This window comes from Lipophrys pholis (genome assembly GCF_963383615.2).
Source record: "Lipophrys pholis genome assembly, chromosome: 21".
NCBI classification, from domain to species: Eukaryota; Metazoa; Chordata; class Actinopteri; order Blenniiformes; family Blenniidae; genus Lipophrys; species Lipophrys pholis.
The window spans coordinates 4260284-4282509 of record NC_137649.1 but is presented as its reverse complement, the minus strand read 5'-3'; the positions used below and the strand labels follow the sequence as shown (position 1 = coordinate 4282509).

General features: G+C 42.6%; 2 protein-coding genes across 4 annotated transcripts in view; both read left to right on the top strand.

Moving 5' to 3' along the window:
- myt1la (myelin transcription factor 1-like, a) overlaps positions 1-2195 on the top strand; it is a 35204-nt gene extending 33009 nt beyond the window's left edge. The window contains exons 17-18 of the mRNA XM_080490333.1: positions 571-633; positions 1829-2195. Of these exons, the coding sequence (XP_080346459.1) occupies positions 571-633; positions 1829-1969 (204 nt within the window). The 3' untranslated portion in view covers positions 1970-2195. The remainder of the gene's footprint in view (positions 1-570; positions 634-1828) is intronic.
- A 6432-nt stretch (positions 2196-8627) lies between these two features.
- Positions 8628-17355, top strand: e2f6 (E2F transcription factor 6). 3 transcript variants are annotated; one of them, XM_080491420.1, is made up of 9 exons: positions 8628-8883; positions 10557-10871; positions 11385-11425; positions 11589-11635; positions 12796-12979; positions 14132-14287; positions 15123-15237; positions 15411-15540; positions 16977-17355. In XM_080491420.1, the coding sequence occupies exons 1-9, from the start codon at positions 8770-8772 to the stop codon at positions 17012-17014; spliced, it is 1140 nt and encodes a 379-aa protein (XP_080347546.1). In that variant the 5' UTR covers positions 8628-8769; the 3' UTR covers positions 17015-17355. The 3 variants fall into 3 exon arrangements, with proteins under 3 accessions (XP_080347546.1, XP_080347544.1, XP_080347545.1); XM_080491418.1 differs by having other exon boundaries at positions 8632-8883; positions 11268-11425; XM_080491419.1 differs by having other exon boundaries at positions 8635-8883; positions 11382-11425.
- The last annotated feature ends 4871 nt before the right edge of the window (positions 17356-22226 follow it).

The window sequence follows — 22226 nt, the reverse complement described above, 5'->3', positions numbered from 1 at the left end:
TGTCGTCGTCCAGTTCAGCCATAACATTAAGACCACCTACTTATTAACACACACAGAGACGCCACTAGACCTCTGAAGGTGAGCGAGCAGCAGAGCCTTCATGTCGTCCCTCTGTTTCACAGGTTGGTCAGGACATCCCATTATTGCGCTAAAGGATTGAGACATGGGAAAATGTTGAGCCGCTTTATTCTGGTCGCGAAGCAATCGGGGATCATAATCAGCACGAAGGACCGTCAAACACCGGGCCTGGAGGCTCGACGCTCCGATCCAACCATACCAACCAGGCACCGCAAGCTTTCATTCAAATTGGAATAATGTTGTAATTGTTTGATTTGATTTGATCTCTGCAGCGAAAAAGTTTAAATCTAAAGTTTTATCGGGGCTGTAGAAGCTGAGGCGCTGCGCTGCAGTGTGAGCCGGGCCAGACGGAACCGAACTCGCTAAGACGGACACGCCGGGTGTTTTTATTTTTATTTTTGTGATTCCTCCTCGGTGGAGCTGGTGCAGCGTTGTGACCGCCGCTGTGTGTCTAGCGGGCTAATAGACTTCTCTGTACACCCTCTCCCGTAGAGACCGCTGCCACAGAAAGAGGCCCCAGTAAAGCATAACTGCTGTTTACAGATGCCTCCCAGAGTAAGAGATCCATTTATCCTTTATCCAATTATCCTTCTCTTCTGCACTGTCTCACCCTCCTCCCTCTCCCTCGTATAACTCCTTTAGCTCACTGCGGCACATCACTGCTACCCACTAATACTGCAGTATGCAACTCAGGCATAGCGAGGAACACAGTAGCTACAACTAACTGACCCTGGACAGCAAGAAAATTAAAAATCAGTTTACAAACATGACTTCAAATTACACTATTTATTCCCATGAGCATTTTTTGTTCCTATCAGCCCCGCAGAAAACAGGAAGTGTTGCCCACGTAGAGGGCAGATTTCTATTTTATATTTCAGTATTGGAGACAAGTGTCTATAGAATGTTAAGAAAATTCTTGATGAGTACATTTCTGGCGCTCAAATGTGTTTCCAACAACCTTTATAACTGGCACAGTAAAGCTTACTGTTATTATTATAGCAGTTCTTTGTCATTTTAGGTAAATCATCTAAAAAAACAAACAAGTTACCATACTTACTACCATAACAATCCTTTTTTTATTTGGCATTATAAATAGTAGGGATTGGTCATAGTTGTTAAATTGTCTGATTTGGAGGTTGATTTGTTGGAAAATTGGTCTAAATGACAAAAACAAGTAAAAAAACAACGAATTGGGCCTATAATTGTACCCTGTGGGACGCCACATGTACCAACAATTTGTTTTGTTTGGTGCAAAATCACAAGACTTTCGGGTGGAAATCCGAATAAAGTAAAACAAAGCGGGCCTAAAGCTGAACCCTGGGGGACGCCTGAGTAGAAACAAATCAACACAACATTTCCAATTAAAGTCAAAAGTTACATTTAAAGACAGCTGAAGTTTAACCAGACGAGTCTTTGAATCCCCATTCAGCTGAGATGAAATTCCAGTTCTGTCTCCTCCACCTGCCCATTACCGCCCCATTAGTTTGTCTCCATGTGCTACACATTAACTCTCCATCGAACAGTCGGCCAGCCATCCTGTCCCTGGTTTTTTGCATGTTTCACTTACATTCTTAAACCACAGACTTTAGACAGATATTTGAGAAAAGGGGGTGTTTGCGAGTCAATCTGTGCGTTGTTCCTGACGGTGTCTCCCCCTCACCTTCCCCGCTGCCCCACCTGTTTCCTCCGCATCAGAGAATCCAACCTGCCTCACTGTGTCTCCGTGGCTTTTTGTTTCTCCCCCTCACAGGAGCCAATGAACGAACAGAACTTTGACACTTATGTAAGTACGTTGACAGACATGTACACCCACCAGGACCAGTACCAGAGCCCGGAGAACAAGGCGCTGCTGGAGAACATCAAACAAGCCGTGCAGGGCATCCAAGTCTGATCCCTTCGCCGAGGTTGAAATAACAAATGCAAAGCAAAAACAACAACAGGAAAAAAAAAAGAAAAGAAAAAAAAAACCGAGGGGGAATGGGTTGTTTTCTTGCTGCTGTAATCTACAATAGTTCTTTTATTTCTTCTGCGGTTATGCTCTCGATTCCATGGGTATCTTCTCTTCTTTTTATTTATTTATTTTTTAAAATTACGTTGATTGTTGTTGCCTTGCTTTCAAAAAAAAAAAAAAAAAAAAATTACAAATGTTTTAAAGAAACATTCACGTTTTGTACATTTTCATATGACCTAATATAATGTGATGTACTGTTTATAGCTGCTAATGTATGCACATTTTAGTGTATATGTACGTAAACATCGCACTGAATGTGAGGAAAGCCGTGTCTGGTTGGTTCCGTCTCGGCTGCTCCGATCCTCCGCGGCCGGGAATCCTGCGGTGCTGGAACGTTTGTTGACCTCCCTTTTAAATGGTACCACTCGTGCATTTGTGGGATGGGTGGCAGCGTGTGAGGAGCCGGCTGGAGGCTCTCCGACAGCAAACAGCAGTACCGAGTCCGGAAAAGGATGTTTCTTCATACTGGATCATCGAATCCACCAATTATGACTGTTTGCGCGACGACGTTTCAGAAAAGGTTCGCGTTTACACAGCAAAGTTTTGAAAACGGTGTTGTGGGCGTGTGTTTGTACTGAAAGCACACACACACGCGTGCAGAGAACAATACGCTATAAAAAAAAGTAAACAATGGGAGTACAAAGGATATTGGTCTGGCGACATCTTTGGTTTGGACGAGTCTTTACTCCTAACGTCGCATTGTGAGACCGGTTCAAGGATGTCCGTTGTCATGGTAACTGCTGCGGCTTCTTTCATTTACATGTAGTGAGTTTTAGGGGGGAAATGAAAAAACTATAACAGTACTTTTGCAAAATTGTCGTCCCAGGTTGGCCTCTCTTTCCGAGCCATATTCTCCTCCTTTGTTTTCTTTCTGGGATTTCTCTCCAAACACATAAATAAAAACAATGCCGAGGCGCCATTCACGTTCATTGTTTAGGACGTGTAACTCGACTTGTTACCAGGGGGGTAGTTATTGAGTTATTGAGTTATTGAGTTATTGAGTCGTCTGGCGTGGCCAATTTGACATTACTGCGACGTCGTCGGCTCTGCTGCTCATCCTGCAAATGCATTTCTCTTCCAAACGTGGCACGATTCAAACAAGGAGCCCGACAGGCTTTGGTTCCTCCAGTTTGAGATTTGATGCCCGGAGGCATCGGAGCGACAGGAAACTGACCAACGAAAGAAGAATTCTCTCACTTTTTGTGCTCGATTCATTTATTTATTTTATTTTATTTATTTCTATATCGTAAGCTTGAATCATTTTCTTATTTCAATGCGATTTACATACGTCAAAAAAATTTAAAAAATAAAACTGGGCGTCACGGGTTTAAAAGGGAGCAGTGAGTGAGGAGGAACCACTTCTGAGAGGATTTTCTCACAAGCTGTTTTTTTTAATTTTTTTTTTTTATTTATTACTTTCTTTTTTCCTTTGATAGTACTGTAAATTTTTAGCTTGAGAAATTAAAAAAAAAATAATAATTATGAGAAGAGCCAACGCTGTAAGCAAGAAGATTTCAAACATCACGACACGGAAACTTTCTGGTGCAAATCCCCTCATCGTCCCCCCTCCCCCCATCCCTACCCCCCATCCCTACCCCCCCTCCCTACCCCCACCTACCCCTCCCCTTTACGGAGTTGTTTCGTCTCAAACTTGTCCTGTCCGCCTTTTCTCTGTTCGCGCGAAGAGATGTGGGAAAGACCAATGGCTACAGAAAAAAAAAACAACAACAAAAAAAAAAAACCATAGGAGACAATCTGCCATTGTGAGTTTATTTTTAAATCATCAACCTCTCGACTAGCTAATAGGACGACGTGTCAGCAATATTGGTATGATAAGACTAAATCGTTTGTTTAGATATGGGATGCAATCTATATGAATAAAATGTTTGGGTATATGCAATTTCTTATGAATTCAACTAGCAAAGAGCTGATAGATCTTTTTACTAACTATAAATGTATTGCGTTTTTGTATAAACCTTTTACTACAATCATGTTTTAGGAATCTGACACGGGTGAAAAGACTTTGGTTCTGTCATGTTGGACTTTGCACAGGGACACCTTTGTTTCCATGTTTTGATGTTTTTATTGTCGATTACGAGGCACTTAGCAGGCAAAAGGATCTGTAGATACGTCGGGGTTCGTTTTTGTTTTTATCTTCTTTCTTTTTTCTTTTTTTTTTCTAAAGGCTGACGGCTCCACTGGACTTACAGGGTCAAACGTCCCCATCCCTCATTGTATATTGCACTCGTTACGTAGAAGAAGAAGAAAAACAAAATCAAAAAACGTCTCTCCAATCATGCATCTTATTGTCTGAGCCACAGTGGGACGTGATGCCGGACGACATGACGACCACACTCCGCTTCTTTGTCTTTTGTTTTTCCTTCTTGGTTTGTTTTTTTCTTTTTGTTTTCCAAGAGTTAATTATCTTTGTTATTGAAAAGATGAATGAAAACTCAAGCCAGCGGTTTGTAATGTGATGTCTGTGCACTGAATCTTACCAACGGAGTATTTTGATCTGAATCGGCCTTACGGTGACGTCGGGACGGGGTGGAATCACCGCGGCGGTGGCGGTGGTGGTGGTGGTGGTGGGGGAACGTTTTCTGAGCACCGTCGATCATGCATGCACTTTATTGGAGTATGTTCAAGTATTATTACGTGGTAAACGAAGCAAAAACTGTACAGCGAGTTTGTGGAAACTGTGACTTTGACGAGACTTTTTGCTGGGCGATGCCTGTCGGAGAGAAAACTGGAGCAAAGTTGATTTGATGCCTGAAGGAAAACTCCCCCCCCCCCCTCGTCCGTCCCCCCCTCGTCCCCCCCGAGTCAGCATCCTCCCTCTGACCCGCTGAGGCCTCGTTGACACGCCAGTTCAAATGGAAACGTGTCGCTTCTGAGTTTCAGAAAAGTTTAGCGTTTTGAAACCGATCTCCATTCACACAAAAACGCTGAAAATGATGTAGTTTGTGCGTCAGGCCACAAGTTGGCACTGCAGGTTGTTTTTCTAAAGAAACCACACACACACACACACACACACACGCAGCAGAGAAAAATACACAGACGACGTCAAGGTATTTTCAAAAACCTGCCTTTTCTCCTGTTTACACGTAGACTGATTCAGAACGTTTTCGAAAAGTCTTGTTTTCCCCAGTTTCTACGGAGACAGTCAGAGTGTTTTCAAAAACTTCCACAGCAATTAAATCAGATCGTTTTTCGAAAAAGTTGAGTTTTCTCTTGTTTCCACGGAATGCCCGAGTGTTTTCAAAAAGCTCAGTTGCGTTTCCACTTTTGAAAGGTTCCACTTTGGGAGATGTTTTCGAAAGGTTGCGTGTAAACATTTCCACTGTTTCACTGCATTTTCACGAGGAAAATGTTGTGTAAACGAGGCCTCAATCTAAAACGCTGAATCACAACGACAAACAGTTCTTATCCTTAACTTCTTTACTAAATTGCCTTCCAATGGATCGTTACACAAGCTGGGAGGCGTCGTCAGTATTCCTCTACTTTCTTAAACTTGAAGCACAACGATGGTGAACTACACTTTCAACTACGTCCTCCGGAGTGGCTCTCCGGCTCTTATCAGCGTGCTTCAGCAATCAAACACAACTGCTGCAACACATTCCTCTACAATATATTCAAAAGTATATCAAAGGTCCAGTTGCTTTCTTCCACTCAGAATCATTTCTGTGCCGTTAAGGTCACTATGGAAATTTAGAAATTCAGACTCCTCTGTTTCTATTTGCAGCTTCATATTCTATCATTTTCAGTTTGAATTCAGCGAAGTCGTTTCATCAGTCAATTACGGTAAAAAAAGGGACGTTTTTCGGTGGCACTGTTCCATCTAGTGGTCACAGATTGTATATATCAGTATATTAATAAAAGTTGCATGACCGGGAAAAACAAGTGTAACTTATTTTCCAGAGATTACAGGAACAACCAAACAGATTTCTTGTCGGTTTTATTCAAGTGGAGAGAAAATAAAAGTTGGATGCGTGAGTCAAGACAGTTTAGGTTACACTTTGAAATGTTCCTCAAACTTTTAGTAAACATCATCGTATCTCCAGTAGCAATTCTTCAGTCAACTTGAAGCACAAATAGAGTCACTTCATTAATGTTCATATAATGACCTCAATGGATGACATCAGGGTGTCAAACACGTTTGAGTTCAGCCGCCACATTGAGCCCAGTCTCATCTTGAGCGGGCTGGACCGGTAAGCTGGAGCCATAATAACCTTTAAATTTGAACTTTAAAGTTTGTATTTGCTGCGATGCGGAGCACACGTGGTGAAACTGTCCAACAATTACTACACAAAATGACCACAATCTCAACTCTAAAGCCAATTTTGATTAAACTTCATAATGTAAAATACAGTGAAATGTCCAAGTTTGTTAAAAAAATTAATGTTTTCTTTGAAATCTTTGCAATTTTCTTGGTGGTTTGGCCCCGATTAGAGCTGGATTTGGCCGACAGGCCTCATGTTTGACTCCTCTGTTTTACATCCTTTCCAGAGTTTTGTTTTTTTTTAATGTGAATAATCACAAAGTTTGACTTTAAAAAAAAGCCAAAGAACAAGGAATTGCTGGAGCCAGCCTTTAGTTTAACTCGAGCTGAAAGCTCTTCTTTTTGTTGCCTTCTGTGTGGAAAAGCTTCAAAGACACGACGACTCCTACAATTATGCGATAAGTAGAAAATCCAATCGTTTTCCAGATCTAACTTGTCATTTTATAGCCGCCGGCTCAGCGAAGATGAGAGGAAGAAGTCACTGTAGCATACGTTCTGAATGTTTTGAGGCTGAAATGATTCACACGACTATCCGCAAAACCTTCAGTCCAATAGATGCCTTCTTTAGGCTTAATTTCCTCTCTGAAATCAGACCGCAAGCGGGGAGTTTTCCTTCACAGCTGCTTCTCCTTTGGACATTTTACTGCAAAGTCTCATTCCCTGACTTCACTTCTCCGTCCAGAGCTTTGTGTCTGCAGCTTCCTGCCAGTAAACTACAGCATTAGATAGAATGACAGCTTGTATTTTGTATCATTTAGTCGGTTTATTCTTACTGAAAACAAAGGAAATGGGAGTTAAAGCACAATTCTGCCACTTAAAGACGGTCGATAGACTAGATATTGTAATATCAGATGTACAAGCTAAACTGTAACTATTTACATAGAGAAACTCAACACTAACATGTGACATGCTAGAATGCAAAAGAAATCCATATGAATATTTGTGAACTCATCAGTTGATGAAAATTGTTATTTATTTTATTCATTTTTATTTATTTTTTCCCGCAGTGCACTGATAAGGGGTTTTTATACAACATTCATTTCCTCTCCTTTTACCCCTTCTTCTCTGTTACTCGCAAAAACTCTCAACAACAGTTTTCTTACCACATGGCATGGGTTTTTTGTTGATATTTCTGCTGTATGTTCAAGGTCACGAGTTGCTACGTGATATTTTAATTTTACTTGTGAAGTTTGTACATTTTTTATCATGCTGGTGTTGGCATCTCTTGCTCTGAATAAATCTTGTGTTGCAACACTGATGATTGGCCTTTTTGTTGGACTTTGAAAAGAGTGTGAACGTACGCTAAGCCAGGATTACGTTACAGTCAAACCAGAACGACCTACACAGCTCCAGGAATGAATCTGATGGTTTGGGAGAAGGACAGGTATGTATTCCGCTACGATTTCCACCCATAAATCTTCCCTGTATTGTTCCATTTATAGAGAGAAGATGCAAACTCTACAGCCTGGAGTCAAACCCACAAACTCTTTGCTATGAGGAAACACCACTAAGTACTAACATAACAGTACATGCAATAATGTGCACAACATAAAAAAATATATATATATAAGCTTGCAAGTGCTCCTCAATTGAACTCCAAACCAATTAAAATAAATGCGTGAGAGCATTTAACAGCTACCATCATCAGATTTACAATATATAGTAATAATAATTTGACGTATTATCAGTAAGGCTGGAGGTACAATATATCAATGTACAACAATGATCTCTGAATGAGTTAACTTTTCACTGTATTTTGAACCAGGTTTTATTACATTTGGAATTATGTTGGAATTGTACTCATGTCTGGTAGTTTTGAGAAAACATTTCCATCACATATACTCGGCACCACAACTCAGAAAATCACCTGTAAGTCCAAAGCTTCACTAAAATCAACCCAAAGCTTGCCAGCCTTCAATTACTCTAAAATAAAATCTCAAAGTAGCCTGTAACCAGTCAAAAGAAAGAAACTCGTCTAATATGGGGCTGATAGTTAGCCATCTGGTGGCTATTTGGGACTTCCTTCACAAGATTTAACTATTTAAGCAGAAAAACTGGGTTAGAACTACAATAAAATTCAAGTCCAAATTAATCTTAAATTAGTCTAAAGTTGTGATTGTCGGCTCAGCTGCTTCTAACACAGAAGAATGAACCTTCACTAAACACTAAAATGTGTGAAACACCGGAGGGCGCGCGTACATTTTGGCGCCACCGCGCGGACCTTTCCCTCAGTTGTTTGTACTTCCGCTTCCGGTGAGCAGACATCTGGTTCCGGTGTGAAGCGACATAAACAAACCACCGTGTCCGGTCTCTTCGGTGTGATTTCTGCTCCTTGGCGGGGCTCGGACGCGCGGTTAGCCCCCCGGTCGGTCGGTCGGTCGGTCGGTTTATCGGAGGAGAGATGAAGTGTGTGGTCACCGGCTGTTCCAACCGCTCCGTGAACAATAACCGGGGGATCTTTAACAGACCCCCGAAGAGGTTCTTCAACTTCCCCGAAGACCCGACCCGGGTGAAGGTACGAACACACGAGCTAATAAAACACGTGTGTGAGCCGATAGTGAGCAAACAACTTGTGGTTTAGTTTAATTTGTCTCAGCCTTCCAGCCAGGCTCGTGTCTGGACTGCAGGGAGACTGTAGAAGGTGTAAAAACGGTGGAGCTTCATTCACGCTGGGGCCACTAGTTGGTGCTGTTTACTGCCCGACACAAGCATTCACGCTCTCTAAGGATTGTTTATCATAGAAAGTATTATTTATGCTCCACACTAATTACTCAGAAGGATAAAGATAAAGCCTTCTGTCTGTCCCAATGATGACCTGTAGGGGCAGTGTTGTGCTGTATAACTCGTGTGCGACCAGCAAAAGAACAAAGAATAAAAATGTTAGACGCTTCAAGGAAAGCAGAGCTCGGTATCCGGACACAAGCCAGAGGAATAGTTGGAAAAATCTTTATTCTTTCAGTACACTTCCATAACTTGTTTGCCCAGGTTCGCTTTGTGTTTTGGAGGTCCGTTCACATGACGGCTCAGCTCCTGAAAACACTCTGTCTCCATACAAATGGGGGGAGAAAAACGCAACTTTTCGAAAACACTCAGACTCCGTCTCTGGAAATGAGAGGGGAACGAAACTTTACTGAAACGCTGCTCCTGCGCACGTGTAGTAAATAGCGGTGAACGGACAAATCGTCCACGCCATTCACAACAACTTGTCCACGACAAATGTTTTTCAGCATTAATGATTTGAAGGATTTGCTTTTAAAGTATCGTTGACACATTTGGGAGGATTGTTAAGTGTATTTGAAATGTGTTTCTGAAAACAAATAAGTCGTAAAGTTAAAACGCCGCTTCACATATGACAGCTTTGAGTGATGCGTTCAGGTGCATCACGTAAGTCCGCCCTCCGACATGTTAAGGAGCTGCGGGGCTCATTCAGTAGCGACGTTACTTAATAAACATGATTAAAATATGACTGATAGTCTTTAGCGAGGTGGAATGCTCAGCACACGGCAGTGCAGAAGCTTCGGGGTCGGGGGACCATTCCTCACGAGAAACAAAGCCCTATGATACTATACTAAATATATATGGGCATATACTAGATATATGAAACATATCAATTAGAAATAATACGTAAATCTACATTGTACAGGATTTATTTTCTCCCCAAAATTCTGAAATCTCATCTGTGGACGAGTTGTCCTACGATCATAAAAAGCTGTTTTGCACATGCTCAGTTGATGGGCATTATGGACAATACAAAAACGTTTATAGTGTATTGTTCTCTGTGTGTTTTTTTTATTACAAAAACAAGTTCCCGGTCGTGGTCCAACATGAAAACTACTTCGATTTCAGCATTGCTGCTTTTTCCGTGTAAACTGACGTCTTTTTGACAAACGTTGCTATGGAAACACGAAACGTTTCTCCAACGAAAACGCAAAAACGATTCTTTTTCACTTGAGTTGTTCCAGTGGGGACTTTACTTTGATGGCATAGTCTCACCTACTTGCTGTGGACATTTAACATTTTATATTTCCGGACTCCACCTGTTTCCTCTCCACCTCCTTTATACAAGAGGAATTGATATAAGAACACACACTCTTGTCTGCAGGTGTGATTACTGATCCCTGAGACAGTCCAGGGAATCTGCTTGTCATCCTTTCAATAAACTCTCCTCGTCTCTGTTTGCTGAGTCAGGTATGGCTGGCAGCTCTGCGGGAGACGGACAAGCAGGACTCTACGGAGCAGTGCCTGATCTGCGAGGATCACTTCCTCCCCGAGGACATCTCCAAGAACGGGATCAACAGCGACGCCATTCCCATCATGCCCCCCTGCCTGGACGGGGACATGGGGATGATGAGCCCCTGGGCGGCGGAGGAGGAGGATCCATGGGCCGCCGCCGCCGCCGATGATGATGATGATGATGTTGTTGATGAGGACGAAGAAGAGAAAGCAGCTGAAGTTGATGTTCCAGTGAAAATGGAGGTCTCTGCACCAGATCCACCAAAGCAGGTCGGAAAACATGAAGTTCAGATGCCATGAGATCCGATGTTCATTAGAGCTTAAAGCAATTTTAAGTTCCTCTTCCTCGGGTCGGGTCCCAATATAAGACGGGGCTTCACTTCTAGGAACGTCTATGGAAAAGGTCTGATAAGTGGAGCTTTCTTCTATTTGGGGTCTGATTGTCAGCGCTTGGTGTTACACAGGGACGTCAGGACGATGTTAATATTCTGTACTGAAGCTTTGTGACTGAGTCCATGAAAACTAATGAGCCGACTCAAACTGGAACAGCTTAACTTTCATCATTGTGATCGGTGTTACCCGAAGAAGTAGTGTCAAAGTGAAATATGACTCAAATGCAGCGGCAGCCGAATTTATTACAAATGTTTCACATCATTTTTTCTTTAGCTTCAAACGAGTCTTTTGCAGAGAAAAACCAACATTTCCACTTGTGCAGGCGGAAGCGAGTGTGAAAAGAACCCGAACCTCCTCTCATCTGTTCTTCCTTTACGTTCTGATCAGCAGGATCCACTTCCCAAGAGGCTTCCAGAAGCCACAGTCAGCAGGTAGATTATACTTCACTCTCGACACTGTACTTTTATCACTTCAATCTGAGGCCATAGAATTCTACAAATCAAAAGTAAAATCTGAGGACGAATATTTTTCAGCTTCATCCTCTGAGAACTGCTGCTTGAAGAATCTGAACCATTTCCTTTCTTTCTCTTCCAGCGACGCTCCGTGTCAGAGTAAGAAGAGCAGGACTGTCCCCAGACAGGGTGTGTAACGCTCTCTTCAAACAACTTTTGTGACAGTTGATGATGATGATGATGATGATGATGATGATGATGATGAAGCTTTAATGTGACGAATGTTTCTTCTCGGAGTGATTTCTGGCCGTCCCAGACGAACAGTAACAGTCGTGGCGGTGTCTTTGGCCTCGCCTGTAAATCGCTGTTCAAGGACGGCCGTTGTCATGGCGACCGAAGACGACCCGCGGCAAAATTCTGACTGTCAAATATTTGTGGTGGCGCTGCTGCGGCCTGCGTCAACGAACTGACCAATAGAAATGCAGGATGAAGTGACGTACTGATCGGCTGAACACAAAGAGACGCTTTGCAGCTCCGCCTGCTGCTGCGTGCCTCTGACATCACAGTGTCGCGTTGTGACCCGCGTACATCATCAGCTTCATTAACGATACGGCGTTCTACCCATTCTCTGGATCGATAAACAAACTCTCAGATACAGGAAACTTTGCCACGATCCGATTTTCTATTCAGGCACCAGCAGTCGATACGAGACAATATATCAGGCGTCGGATCTCGTTTATATCAACTAAAATATCATTTGACACTTTGATTTCTGAGCTCGAAATGAACTTCTATAAATAACTTTTTAAACAAAAAGTAAATCTAAAAATAGACCTGCTGAATATAAAGGGCCACATTTATTGTTAAAGTTCATCTGTTCACTTAAAGTTCTGTTGTACCAACATACATGTAAACTATCAATCATACTTAAAGGCTCAGAAACCAGATTTATGCAGGTTAAAAACTTCACGTCAAAGATCTCGAGCAAAAATCTGCCATGTTAGCGTTAGCATCGGACGCTAGAAGGAAATAATGGCACAGATGTGCGATTCGTATTTCAAAATAAGTGTCCTTAAAAGATGACTGTGCATATCGATGTTTTCTCTTTGCATCCACAATATCTGATTGTTGATCAGTAAATGAGGATATCGATGGCTCGCTCTACTCCTCCTACACCAGGCTGCGTTCTCATCGTTTAATCTGCACACAGCGAACTTCATGAGTTGGGCCGAGGATTATCAGATTATCAGATTGAGGTTGTACGGTGTGGATGCCTGTAGGATTGTTAAACTCTCGCCGCGCGTTCCGCCTCATTCAGCTGTTTGATCGTCGTTCTCTGTGCCGTTCAGTGTCTCTGGGCGTGCTGACGCAGCGCTTCCTGGAGATGCTGCTGGTGTCGCCCAACGCCACGCTCGACCTCGGATTCGCCGCCGTGAGCCTGAAGACGCGCCGCCGCCGCGTCTACGACATCACCAACGTCCTGGATGGAATCGGCCTCGTCCAGAAGGACTCGGCCAGCGTCATCAAGTGGACGTGAGCCGGGGGGTTCTTTTATTGTTGAAGGGAAACGACACGGATAATCTCTCTCTCTCTCTCTCTCTCTCTCTCTCTCTCTCTCTCTCTCTCTCTCTCTCTCTCTCTCTCTCTCTCTCTCTCTCTCTCTCTCTCTCTTTCTTTTTTTATTTTTTTTTAATATATATATATATATGACATTTGTCTGGAGCTGCAAATCTTTTTATTTTTCTGGAAAGAAGGACAAAAAAAAACTATTTTCAGTTTCGGAGCTACAATTTCGATAGACTTCATTACATTTTTAGTTTTTGCAGCCGTTCTTCTTTTTTCTTTTATATCGATTTTCCCGCTTCAGATATTTTGTTTATTCTAGCCGCTTTAGCTCTTTATAGCTGCTGTGTTTCCCAGTGTTTAGAGCCGGTCTAGCTGGACCAGCTTCTTCTTTTTAATTCTTTTTCTTTGTTCTTCATTCTTCTTTTCAAATGTTTTTCTTCATTTTTTTATTTTTATACTTATTTTTTCCCCCCATTTTTATTTTCCTGAAAAAAAAAAAGCTACACTAAAATATATCCTCGGCTGAAACGGGTCAAAAAAAAAGGAAGTGAAACAGGTTTCATGTGGTGCTGATTGTTGTTCACCTTGTGGCTGTTTGAAGGTGACGTCCTTCACAGAACATTGAACGACCGTATTTTCTGGACTATTGAGCGAGAAGGCTTTAAGCCACACCGGCAAAATTTAAAAAAAAAAAAGTAAAAAAAAAAATATATATATAGGCCGTATATGACTATGAGCCGTAGGTTTCCACGTTGTAACGGGGCAGGAAAAACTTTAAACTAAACCAGTCTAAAGTAGTGGTTGATTTGCAGAGCTGCTTGTTCACACAGAAAAGTCCTTTATATAACGAGGAGTGACGAAGATGCAGTCAGTTCATGATCAAGTGTCTTCCTGGAGATCGGCTTCCTCCTCGGTGATACTTCCACTGATGCACAGGAAGGGAAAAAAGGATCAAACTATTGTCAGATGTCATTTTTAAAAATATTTTTAGGCACTAAACCTTTCAGTTCCGTGTTTTTACATGAAACGAGTGAGACCGTCAGCCGGGGGAGCTGGTGAGGTTTTCTTGAAATACTCCATGCCTTTGCTGAAAATCTGCCCCGATTGTCGTCCTCGCAGTGGGACGTGCCCCGTCCTCAGCTTCATGCACAAGCGTCAGCTGCAGTTCCAGAGGGAGCTGCAGAACCTGAAGCTGGTGGAGGACACGTTGGACACGCTCATCAAGAGCTGCGCGCAGCAGCTCTTCGAGATGACCGACGAACCGCAGAACACCGCATATCCTTTCCGCCCCTGGTGTCGTTCACCCCGAGACACTGTGATCGGGTCTCGCCCGAGACTCTGAACTGCTCACTATGACAATCACAAGTTGGTAACAGAATAATCTGTGGTTTACTTTCTTTCTTTTTTTAATTTCCCCTGGAATAACTTGGATTTAAAGCGACGGCGTCAAACACGTTTTAGTTTCGGTTCCACATTCAGTCCAATTTCATCTTGAGTGGGGCGGACCGGCGAAATACCCATAATAATAATAATAATAATCACCTTTAAATGTGAACTTGAAAGATTTTCTTAATTGTGGCGCAGCGTATACCTCATGTTGATATTTTCTCCAAAAACAAACAATTACAACAGAAAATGACTACAATCTCAACATAAAGCCAATTTTAATGGAACCTTCTGGTGCAAAATAGTGAAATGTCCAGAAAACTCCTGTCGCTGTTGCATTGTGGGTATTTTTACTAATTCCCCCTGACATTATGGCTTTGAGGCTGCTGCTGTTTGGAGCCTCTTGCGAGCTGGTTTTATGTTTGACACCCTTGATTTAAAAGTCCTGGAAGACATAAAGTATGACATCAACATATCCAGCTCATAAAGATTCCAGATTTATATATTGATAATAACTTAATGCAGTTTGTGTAAGAAATTAGGAAATTACCAAATAAAGGACTGTAGTCACGACTCGTCAATTGAAAATAGAAGAAAGTTGTAGAAAGTTCAAAACACAAAAGTTCAGTTTATTTCAGTTTACAGATATTGCCACTGAATCACTTGTATAAACTACAAGGAGGACCTGGAATGTTCTGGATTCTTCCTTAGCGTCTCCCTGCACGTCGGCCTACATCACCCACGAGGACGTCAGCCGGCTCCAGATCTTCCAGGGGCAGACGGTGCTGGTGGTCAAAGCTCCAGAGGAGACCAAACTGGAAGTGCCTCCACCCAAAGAGGTAAAACAAGTAGTGGAGATGGTAAATAAATATGTTTTTATTTATCAGCACCTTTCTGGACGCCCAGGGTCACAATGGACATGTTAGAATTCAATAAAAAGGAAGAAGCGTTCCAGTCTGTAGAGCTGCGTGTCGTCTGCATAGAGTTTTGTATTTACTGAAAGTCTCTGTAGGACAGCATCCAGATGCACCTGAAGGGGGGGAGGGGCCCCATCACGGTGAAGACGTGCGACACCGGAGAGACGGGCGACTGTTTTGTGACGCTGGAGGGAAGCAGGATAAAGACCTCCGTGCTGCACACGGGTACGTTCAGGTCTTCATCTAACCAGGGCCCACTGAGAACACACACACACACACACACACACACACACACACACACACACACACACACACACACACACACACACACACACACACACACACACACACACACACACACACACACACACACACACACACACAGGAAGAACATGCAAACTGGGAGTGTTTGAAGATCACACATGTTCTTGCTTGTGTCTTTAACATTTAACCTGAATTGAATCAAATTAAAAAGGGAAATCAATAAATTAACTTCGGCTCAAAACGTTTGTGCAGGAAGAAGCAGGTCATGGTGGAGATCCTCCAGCCAGAATAAAACAAAACACTTTGATGGGTTTTAAACTAACGGAGACAAATTGAAGTGCCCGTGGAGAAAAATGGAGGTTTAAGACTTTATATCTGAGATCATCAGTACTTTGAAGGATGTTGATTAGTATTATTATTTATATTATTATTGCAAGTTTGGATATTTGTATACAAGATAGGAAATAGCTTGATGATGGCGATTATAGAAGATTTGTAATAATTTTCTTTAAATTTTACTTTTTGTTTCTTCATTTATTTAAAGTTAATTTATTGATTTCCATTTCTTCCTGCACAAACGTTTTGAGCCGAGACGCTGAAACACCTGATTATATTCCTCCGTCCAGATTCTCTCCCAGATGGGGCCGATGTACTTTTCCATTGTAAAATCCTTTTTTTTTTTTTTCTCTCCCACGTCTCTTCCTTTATCACGACGTTACTCTATTTCTCCTTTATATGTGCAGCACCTTCCTCTTTCACTTCCTGCAAAGCCTTATTTCTCTTTCATACGTTTCCTCAGGCCGGATCTGACCATCAAAACTACATTGTTTTTGTTTTGGTGCATTATAACCAGATACTTCAAAATACCAGATACCACTAATCTGCTGCTCCATCCTTTGTGTTTTGGGTCTGACTCTGAGTTTTGGGTATTTCTTAGCTGGTTGACAGAAAGGGGGGCGAGTCGTGACGGACGCCAGCAGCTGGAGCTCGCAGTTACGACTCAAAATGAACAAGGTTGATTATTTTTTGAAGCTCAAGTTAGAAGAGAAACAAAACTCTTGTAAGAATCCCCGGAACAGAGGAATTTGCTGGCAATGGGAAAAGTCCTCGCCCTCCACGCGGGGGGCCACGGTTTGATTCCTGGCCACGACACGCTCGCAGGTGAAACCAGAATGGAACCAGAATGGAACCGCCTCCAGAAGCTTCCTGAATCTGACTCGGCTTGCAGCTTCCAAATGTAGTGAGAGAAAAAGTAAAGTGGTGCCGAGTGACCCGAACCAGCCCAAAGTGCCAGCGTCATTCATTAGGAAAGCTTTAAAGTTTAACTTCAACAAACGTGTGTGTGTCCCTGGTGATTTATTTTATTTATTTATTTTTAATTCTGGTGTTTGTTTCAGAGTCTTCAAGTACACAAAGTGCTACTCAGAGCGCATAGCCACCATGTGACCAGCAGGGGGCACCAAACACCCACACAGGCCTGGACACGCTGCAAGCTCCACAGATGAAAGATGGAACTGTTTTTATATTCAACCCCTCAGAAGAAGGCGTCACATCAAAGTTCAGAGCTTTATTTTTCTATGAGTAATGACTATTGGGAGCGAACTGCTGCTGAAGCTCCTGGGGACTTTCTGATCTTCTGGCAGATTTTTGCCGTGTTATATTTCACATATTTGTGTTTCTATTGGTTGTTTTTGTTCTCAACTTTCTATTGTGGGGAGAAACAAAACTCCTCAAGGTGTTGTAAATAAATAAAAAAGTCATTCAACTCTTCAAAGTAAAGGTTTGGATCATTTCTTCTCCTGTTTGAATCCCTGCAGGGCGGCTGGAAGAGGTCAGACGTCATGTTGAGTCTCTGCCAGTTTGTTTCTGACTTTTGACCCAAACAATCTGGAACCTGCTGCTGACAAAGACAGGAACTGAGTCTGAAGAGGGAAATGTCAGGGAAGGCAAACAAATTCACATTTTTAAACAGATTTTCAACTACATTTTTAACCAATTTTGGACTGCAGGATTAAAGAAAAATCGCACTTTAATAACTAAGAACACAAAAAAAAAAAAAAAAAGTGGCACCTGATTTTGATTTATTCTTTTCTATTTCCATGGATTTAATTCTTTGTGATTGCCTGACTTGGTTGTCATATTTTCTTTATTTGCTCTTAGACATATTATTTATCGGCATGCAGTCACTTTATTTTGTTTTTTTCTCAGATTGGAGAAAAAACTCAAAGCGTTTTTGTTCCACAAATAATGTTATTAGTAGCAGTAGTGATTATTGTAATGAAAATGATGGTGATAATTATAACATCTTCAGTTGCTTATAGTGCATGCTATGGAAGCACCGATACCAGTATCTGATATCGATACCGATGGTCCGATACAGCCTGGAGCAGGTGAACCCCGATACAACCGGACGAGTATTACGAGACGTCAGCAGCAGGTAGACGAGAGAGGACGATCGATGTCTGCGGGTTGGAGATGCTTTAAAGCAAATTACCACAGTAAGACGGACAGAAAATGATTCTCTGACAAACTATCAAGAGGAGGAGAAAGATAGTTGGGACGTCACCAGAAACTTAATCAAAAGAGGCAGTTGGACCGGCAGAGTATGACTGATACACTCATCAGTGATCAATGAGCTCTACAGTACACATAGTACGGTGTGTGGATGGACGCTACGCACTGCGATACCTCTACTATAGATGCAGTCATAAACTGGAGCCTTCGAAGCGGTTGGTGGTACCGAGTAGCCTTGGCACACGGTTTGCAGGATAAATTAGGCTCAATGGCCTTTAAGAAGTACTTGTATCAGGACTCGGTATGGGCAAGTAGCTAAATGTTAGTACTCATACTTTAAAAAGTGGCATCGGTGCATAAATATACTTGTTCGAGAGCGTCTGGAGATCCTGGTTCTTATATTTCATTGTCTGACAGAACAGCACATGGGAATACAGACACTCATTCTCTGGATTTGCCTCCATACATAATCACCCCTCTCAGCCTGGAACACGAGTCGGGGTAAAATAGGAAATAATACTTGATTGTCTCTAGTTTTGCTGCCTGAGGACGGGGACATTGTGGCTTGGATGATGGTTTCCACGGATGTCACCGCAGCGTCCGGACCTCGGCCCAGATTCTGTGTCGCTCCCTGGGAGCCGCCTCACATGTTGGCTGACTGCAAGTGATGTGTTCAGGAGCCGCTGAGATTTGGGGGGAAAAAAATCTGTCTTTTACACAACATTTTCAAGTAACACAAAACTTATGTTGCGTTTTAGAAAGATAACTGCGTCTGGAACCACTGAAAACTGGACCAGATTGGAGCCTCTTGCGGGCAGGCTTCGGTCCACGCTCCTTATGTTTGACACCACTGAGCTAAACGTTTCCCCTTTGGAGTCCCGAACACTGAGATTCTGTTCCTCCACAGTGTTTCCAGTAAGTCTTGTCGGCTCGCCACACACAAAGCGCTTCATAAACGGGTTAGAATAACACCGCCGAGCTCTCGATGAAGACGTTTCAGATCGCACGGTTCAACCAAACCGCTCGTTCCTGGACTGCCGCTCCATCCAAGGTTCAGTGTTTGGTTCTGTTTTTACGAGGTTTGGTGACGTTGGGAGTTCCTGCAGTGATGCTTTGAAGGCCTGAAAACAAGCTCAGGCACACTTGGCAGAGGCCGCTCTGGCTTGGGGTTGAGGGAAAATAACCGATCTGCTGCGCACAACATGGAGACAGATGGTTTCCTATTGGTTTGGCACAGTCATTCCACCCTTTACTCTGTTTACACCCTATTCTCTCTCCTGCCCTCTGGTTCTTCCAGGAAAAGTGGGCAAAATTATATAACCCGTGTTTTCACATGGGGATGCAGAGTTAAGTCACTGCGACCAAAGTTTGACCAGAGAATGAAGGATGTAACCTGCTGTCGCCCACTGTCGGCTGGAATCAGCATTCATTCATTGAAAAGACATGAGCGGGCAGAAAAACAAGGAGAGAACTCGTAGATACATGAGTTATCTTCATTCTAGACCAGAGGTGTCAAACAGAGGCAACGTTCATCTTGAGTGGTCCGGAGCAGTCAAATAGTGTCATAATGACCTCTAACGATAAACTCTTAAGTTTCTCTTTGTTGTGGTGCAGAGCATACGTCATGAAAATGTCCAGATTTTCATAAATTACCACCAAAAAACGGCTACGATCTGAACATAAAGCAAATTGTTATCAATTAAAAATACAGTGAAGTGTCCAGAACACGTCTCAGCCAGCCGTTGCATTCTGGGAGTTTTTCCAAAATCACCCTGACAGCGTGGCTTTGAGGCTAATGCTAGCTTGCTAGCTTCCATGGCGGCATCGCTGATATCTCCGCTCGGGTCTCGGTGTTTTGTCGCTGCTATTAAGATTTTTGTTTTTGTTTTTTTAAAAATTGCTTCTTAGAAATTGTTACAATTTTCTTGGTGTTTTGACCGGATCGGCCGGTTTTACAGGACAACAAAAATGAGTGAAAGCAGTGATATTTCAGTGCGTTTGGGTCTTTTGTCGACACGTAAACGAAGCAACAAATCACCAGAAACAATTATAACTAAAACTAAAGTGAAGATTTGGAAAATCTCCATCTTTCCGTTTGCATGTAAACACTCAGGGGAGACGGAATTTAACGTCACAGTATAATGCTCATCGTCGCTCCTAATGAGGTTTTTATGAGGGGATGTGGAAATTAAAAATAGTTTGAAAACGTAGGGAGGGAAATATAAAATTTTTTAAAATACCCGGTGGTGTAGAAATGAGCTGATTTGTCAGTGACGCTGCCATGAAAGCTAGCAAGCTAGCATTAGCCTCAAAGCCACACTAGCAGGGTCAGTTTGTAAAAAAACACCCAGAATGCAACAGCTGGAGGAGATTTCTTTTGTTGTTGTTGTTGTTGTTGACATTTTAAACACACACATCCACATATAGGCAGACGCACACACCACAGACACTAACGAACAAACCCACACACACCGAGCGTCTGGTGTGTCTCTGGTCGCGGGCCATGGCGCATGCTGACGGTGGACATGTTGCATCGCAGCGTGACTTTGGGACGCAGCAGTGTGCCGCTCGGCGCTGATGACGGCAGCGGGGTCTATGAATAACACACACTCGCTCAGGAAAACCAAAAAGGGTCCACCTTGTGCGTCACGCAGATTATAAATGCCACCAGCGTCTCTCTCTCTCTCTCTCTCTCTCTCTCTCTCTCTCTCTCTCTCTCTCTCTCTCTCTCTCTCTCTCTCTCTCTGATAGTTGGCTTCCCTCGCTCCGTTCTCCCAATTCAGTCGGAGCCGTCCTCTCTTTAAGTCACTGATCAGTTATTCTATTGTTTTTCTGTTTCAGCTGCGAAACATCCAGATCAATGAAAGATACTATAATGTTCACACACACACACACACACACACACACACACACACACACACACACACACACACACACACACACACACACACACACACACACACACACACACACACACACTAAACTATGATATGTAAGCACGACAACATTTAAAGTGAAAACGCATCCTTTCGATTGATGTTTACGGAACAATGTTTTGAAAACAACATCAGTTTACACAGAAACGGCAGAAACATTAAAAAAAATTATGTTTTCATGTTTGGCCACTCGTGGGTGCTGTTGGTTGTTTTATTTAAAGGCTTGATTGGGACATTTTTTGACCGGTCAATAGCAGCTGCAGAGAGCAGCGCTCAGGGGGGAGCTGGTGGGAACTTCAGGGACCCGCGGTGCATGTTTTTGTAATGAAACCACACACACACACATGCAGTGGAGAATAATCCGCTCTAAACATTAAAAATGTTGATACACAAACATTCTAGTGGACAGACCACCAAGTTGGATTGTTTTTACAGTGATTTTCAACTACAAAACTACCAAGTCCAGGAGAATATGGACTGACAAGATGGAGGACACATTGTCCTATTGTCCTTCTACTGAGCATGTGCAGAACTACAAGTGACTACGGTCGTGCTGCGCATGCGCAGTAGCAGCGTTTCAGAAAAGTATTTCTATTCCTTATTTCCACGGAGACTGACTTGGTGCAATTTTGGAAAAATCTTCATTCAATTCTATGAAGATGGAACTGAAGCGTTTTCAAAAAAGTTATGTTTCCCCCACTTTCTACTAATCTTCAGAAAGTTGTTTTGTCCATTTCCATGGAGACGGCGTGTTTTCCAAAAGTTGCGTTTTCAGTGGCTCTGAGCACCATTGTCGGGTAAACAAACCTCTCAGAGTTTTGCGTTTTCTTTTGAAAACCCCTCACCCCGTTCCACCCACACACCTTTGAGACGTACATGTTTTACAGGGAACGTCCTCATCTTCACGGCCTTCTTCTTTCAGTCGAGTGGTGACAAACTTTACGCATCGCAGCAGGGACAGCAGCTCCATCTGGTCTTTATTGTCCATAACCTATTGACTTTTATCTAGTGGGTCACCTTCATTCTTATTGAAATTTCACAATTCTGTGTTTCAGCAGCAAAACTAAATGAGTTAATAGGTTTTGATCTGTGACAGTAAACCTGTAAACATTGAGAGAACGTTCCCAATAGTCGTTAGATTTTATGAGTCAACTGCAAATCAACACATCTCGCGTTAATACTGCGTTCAGTATCACA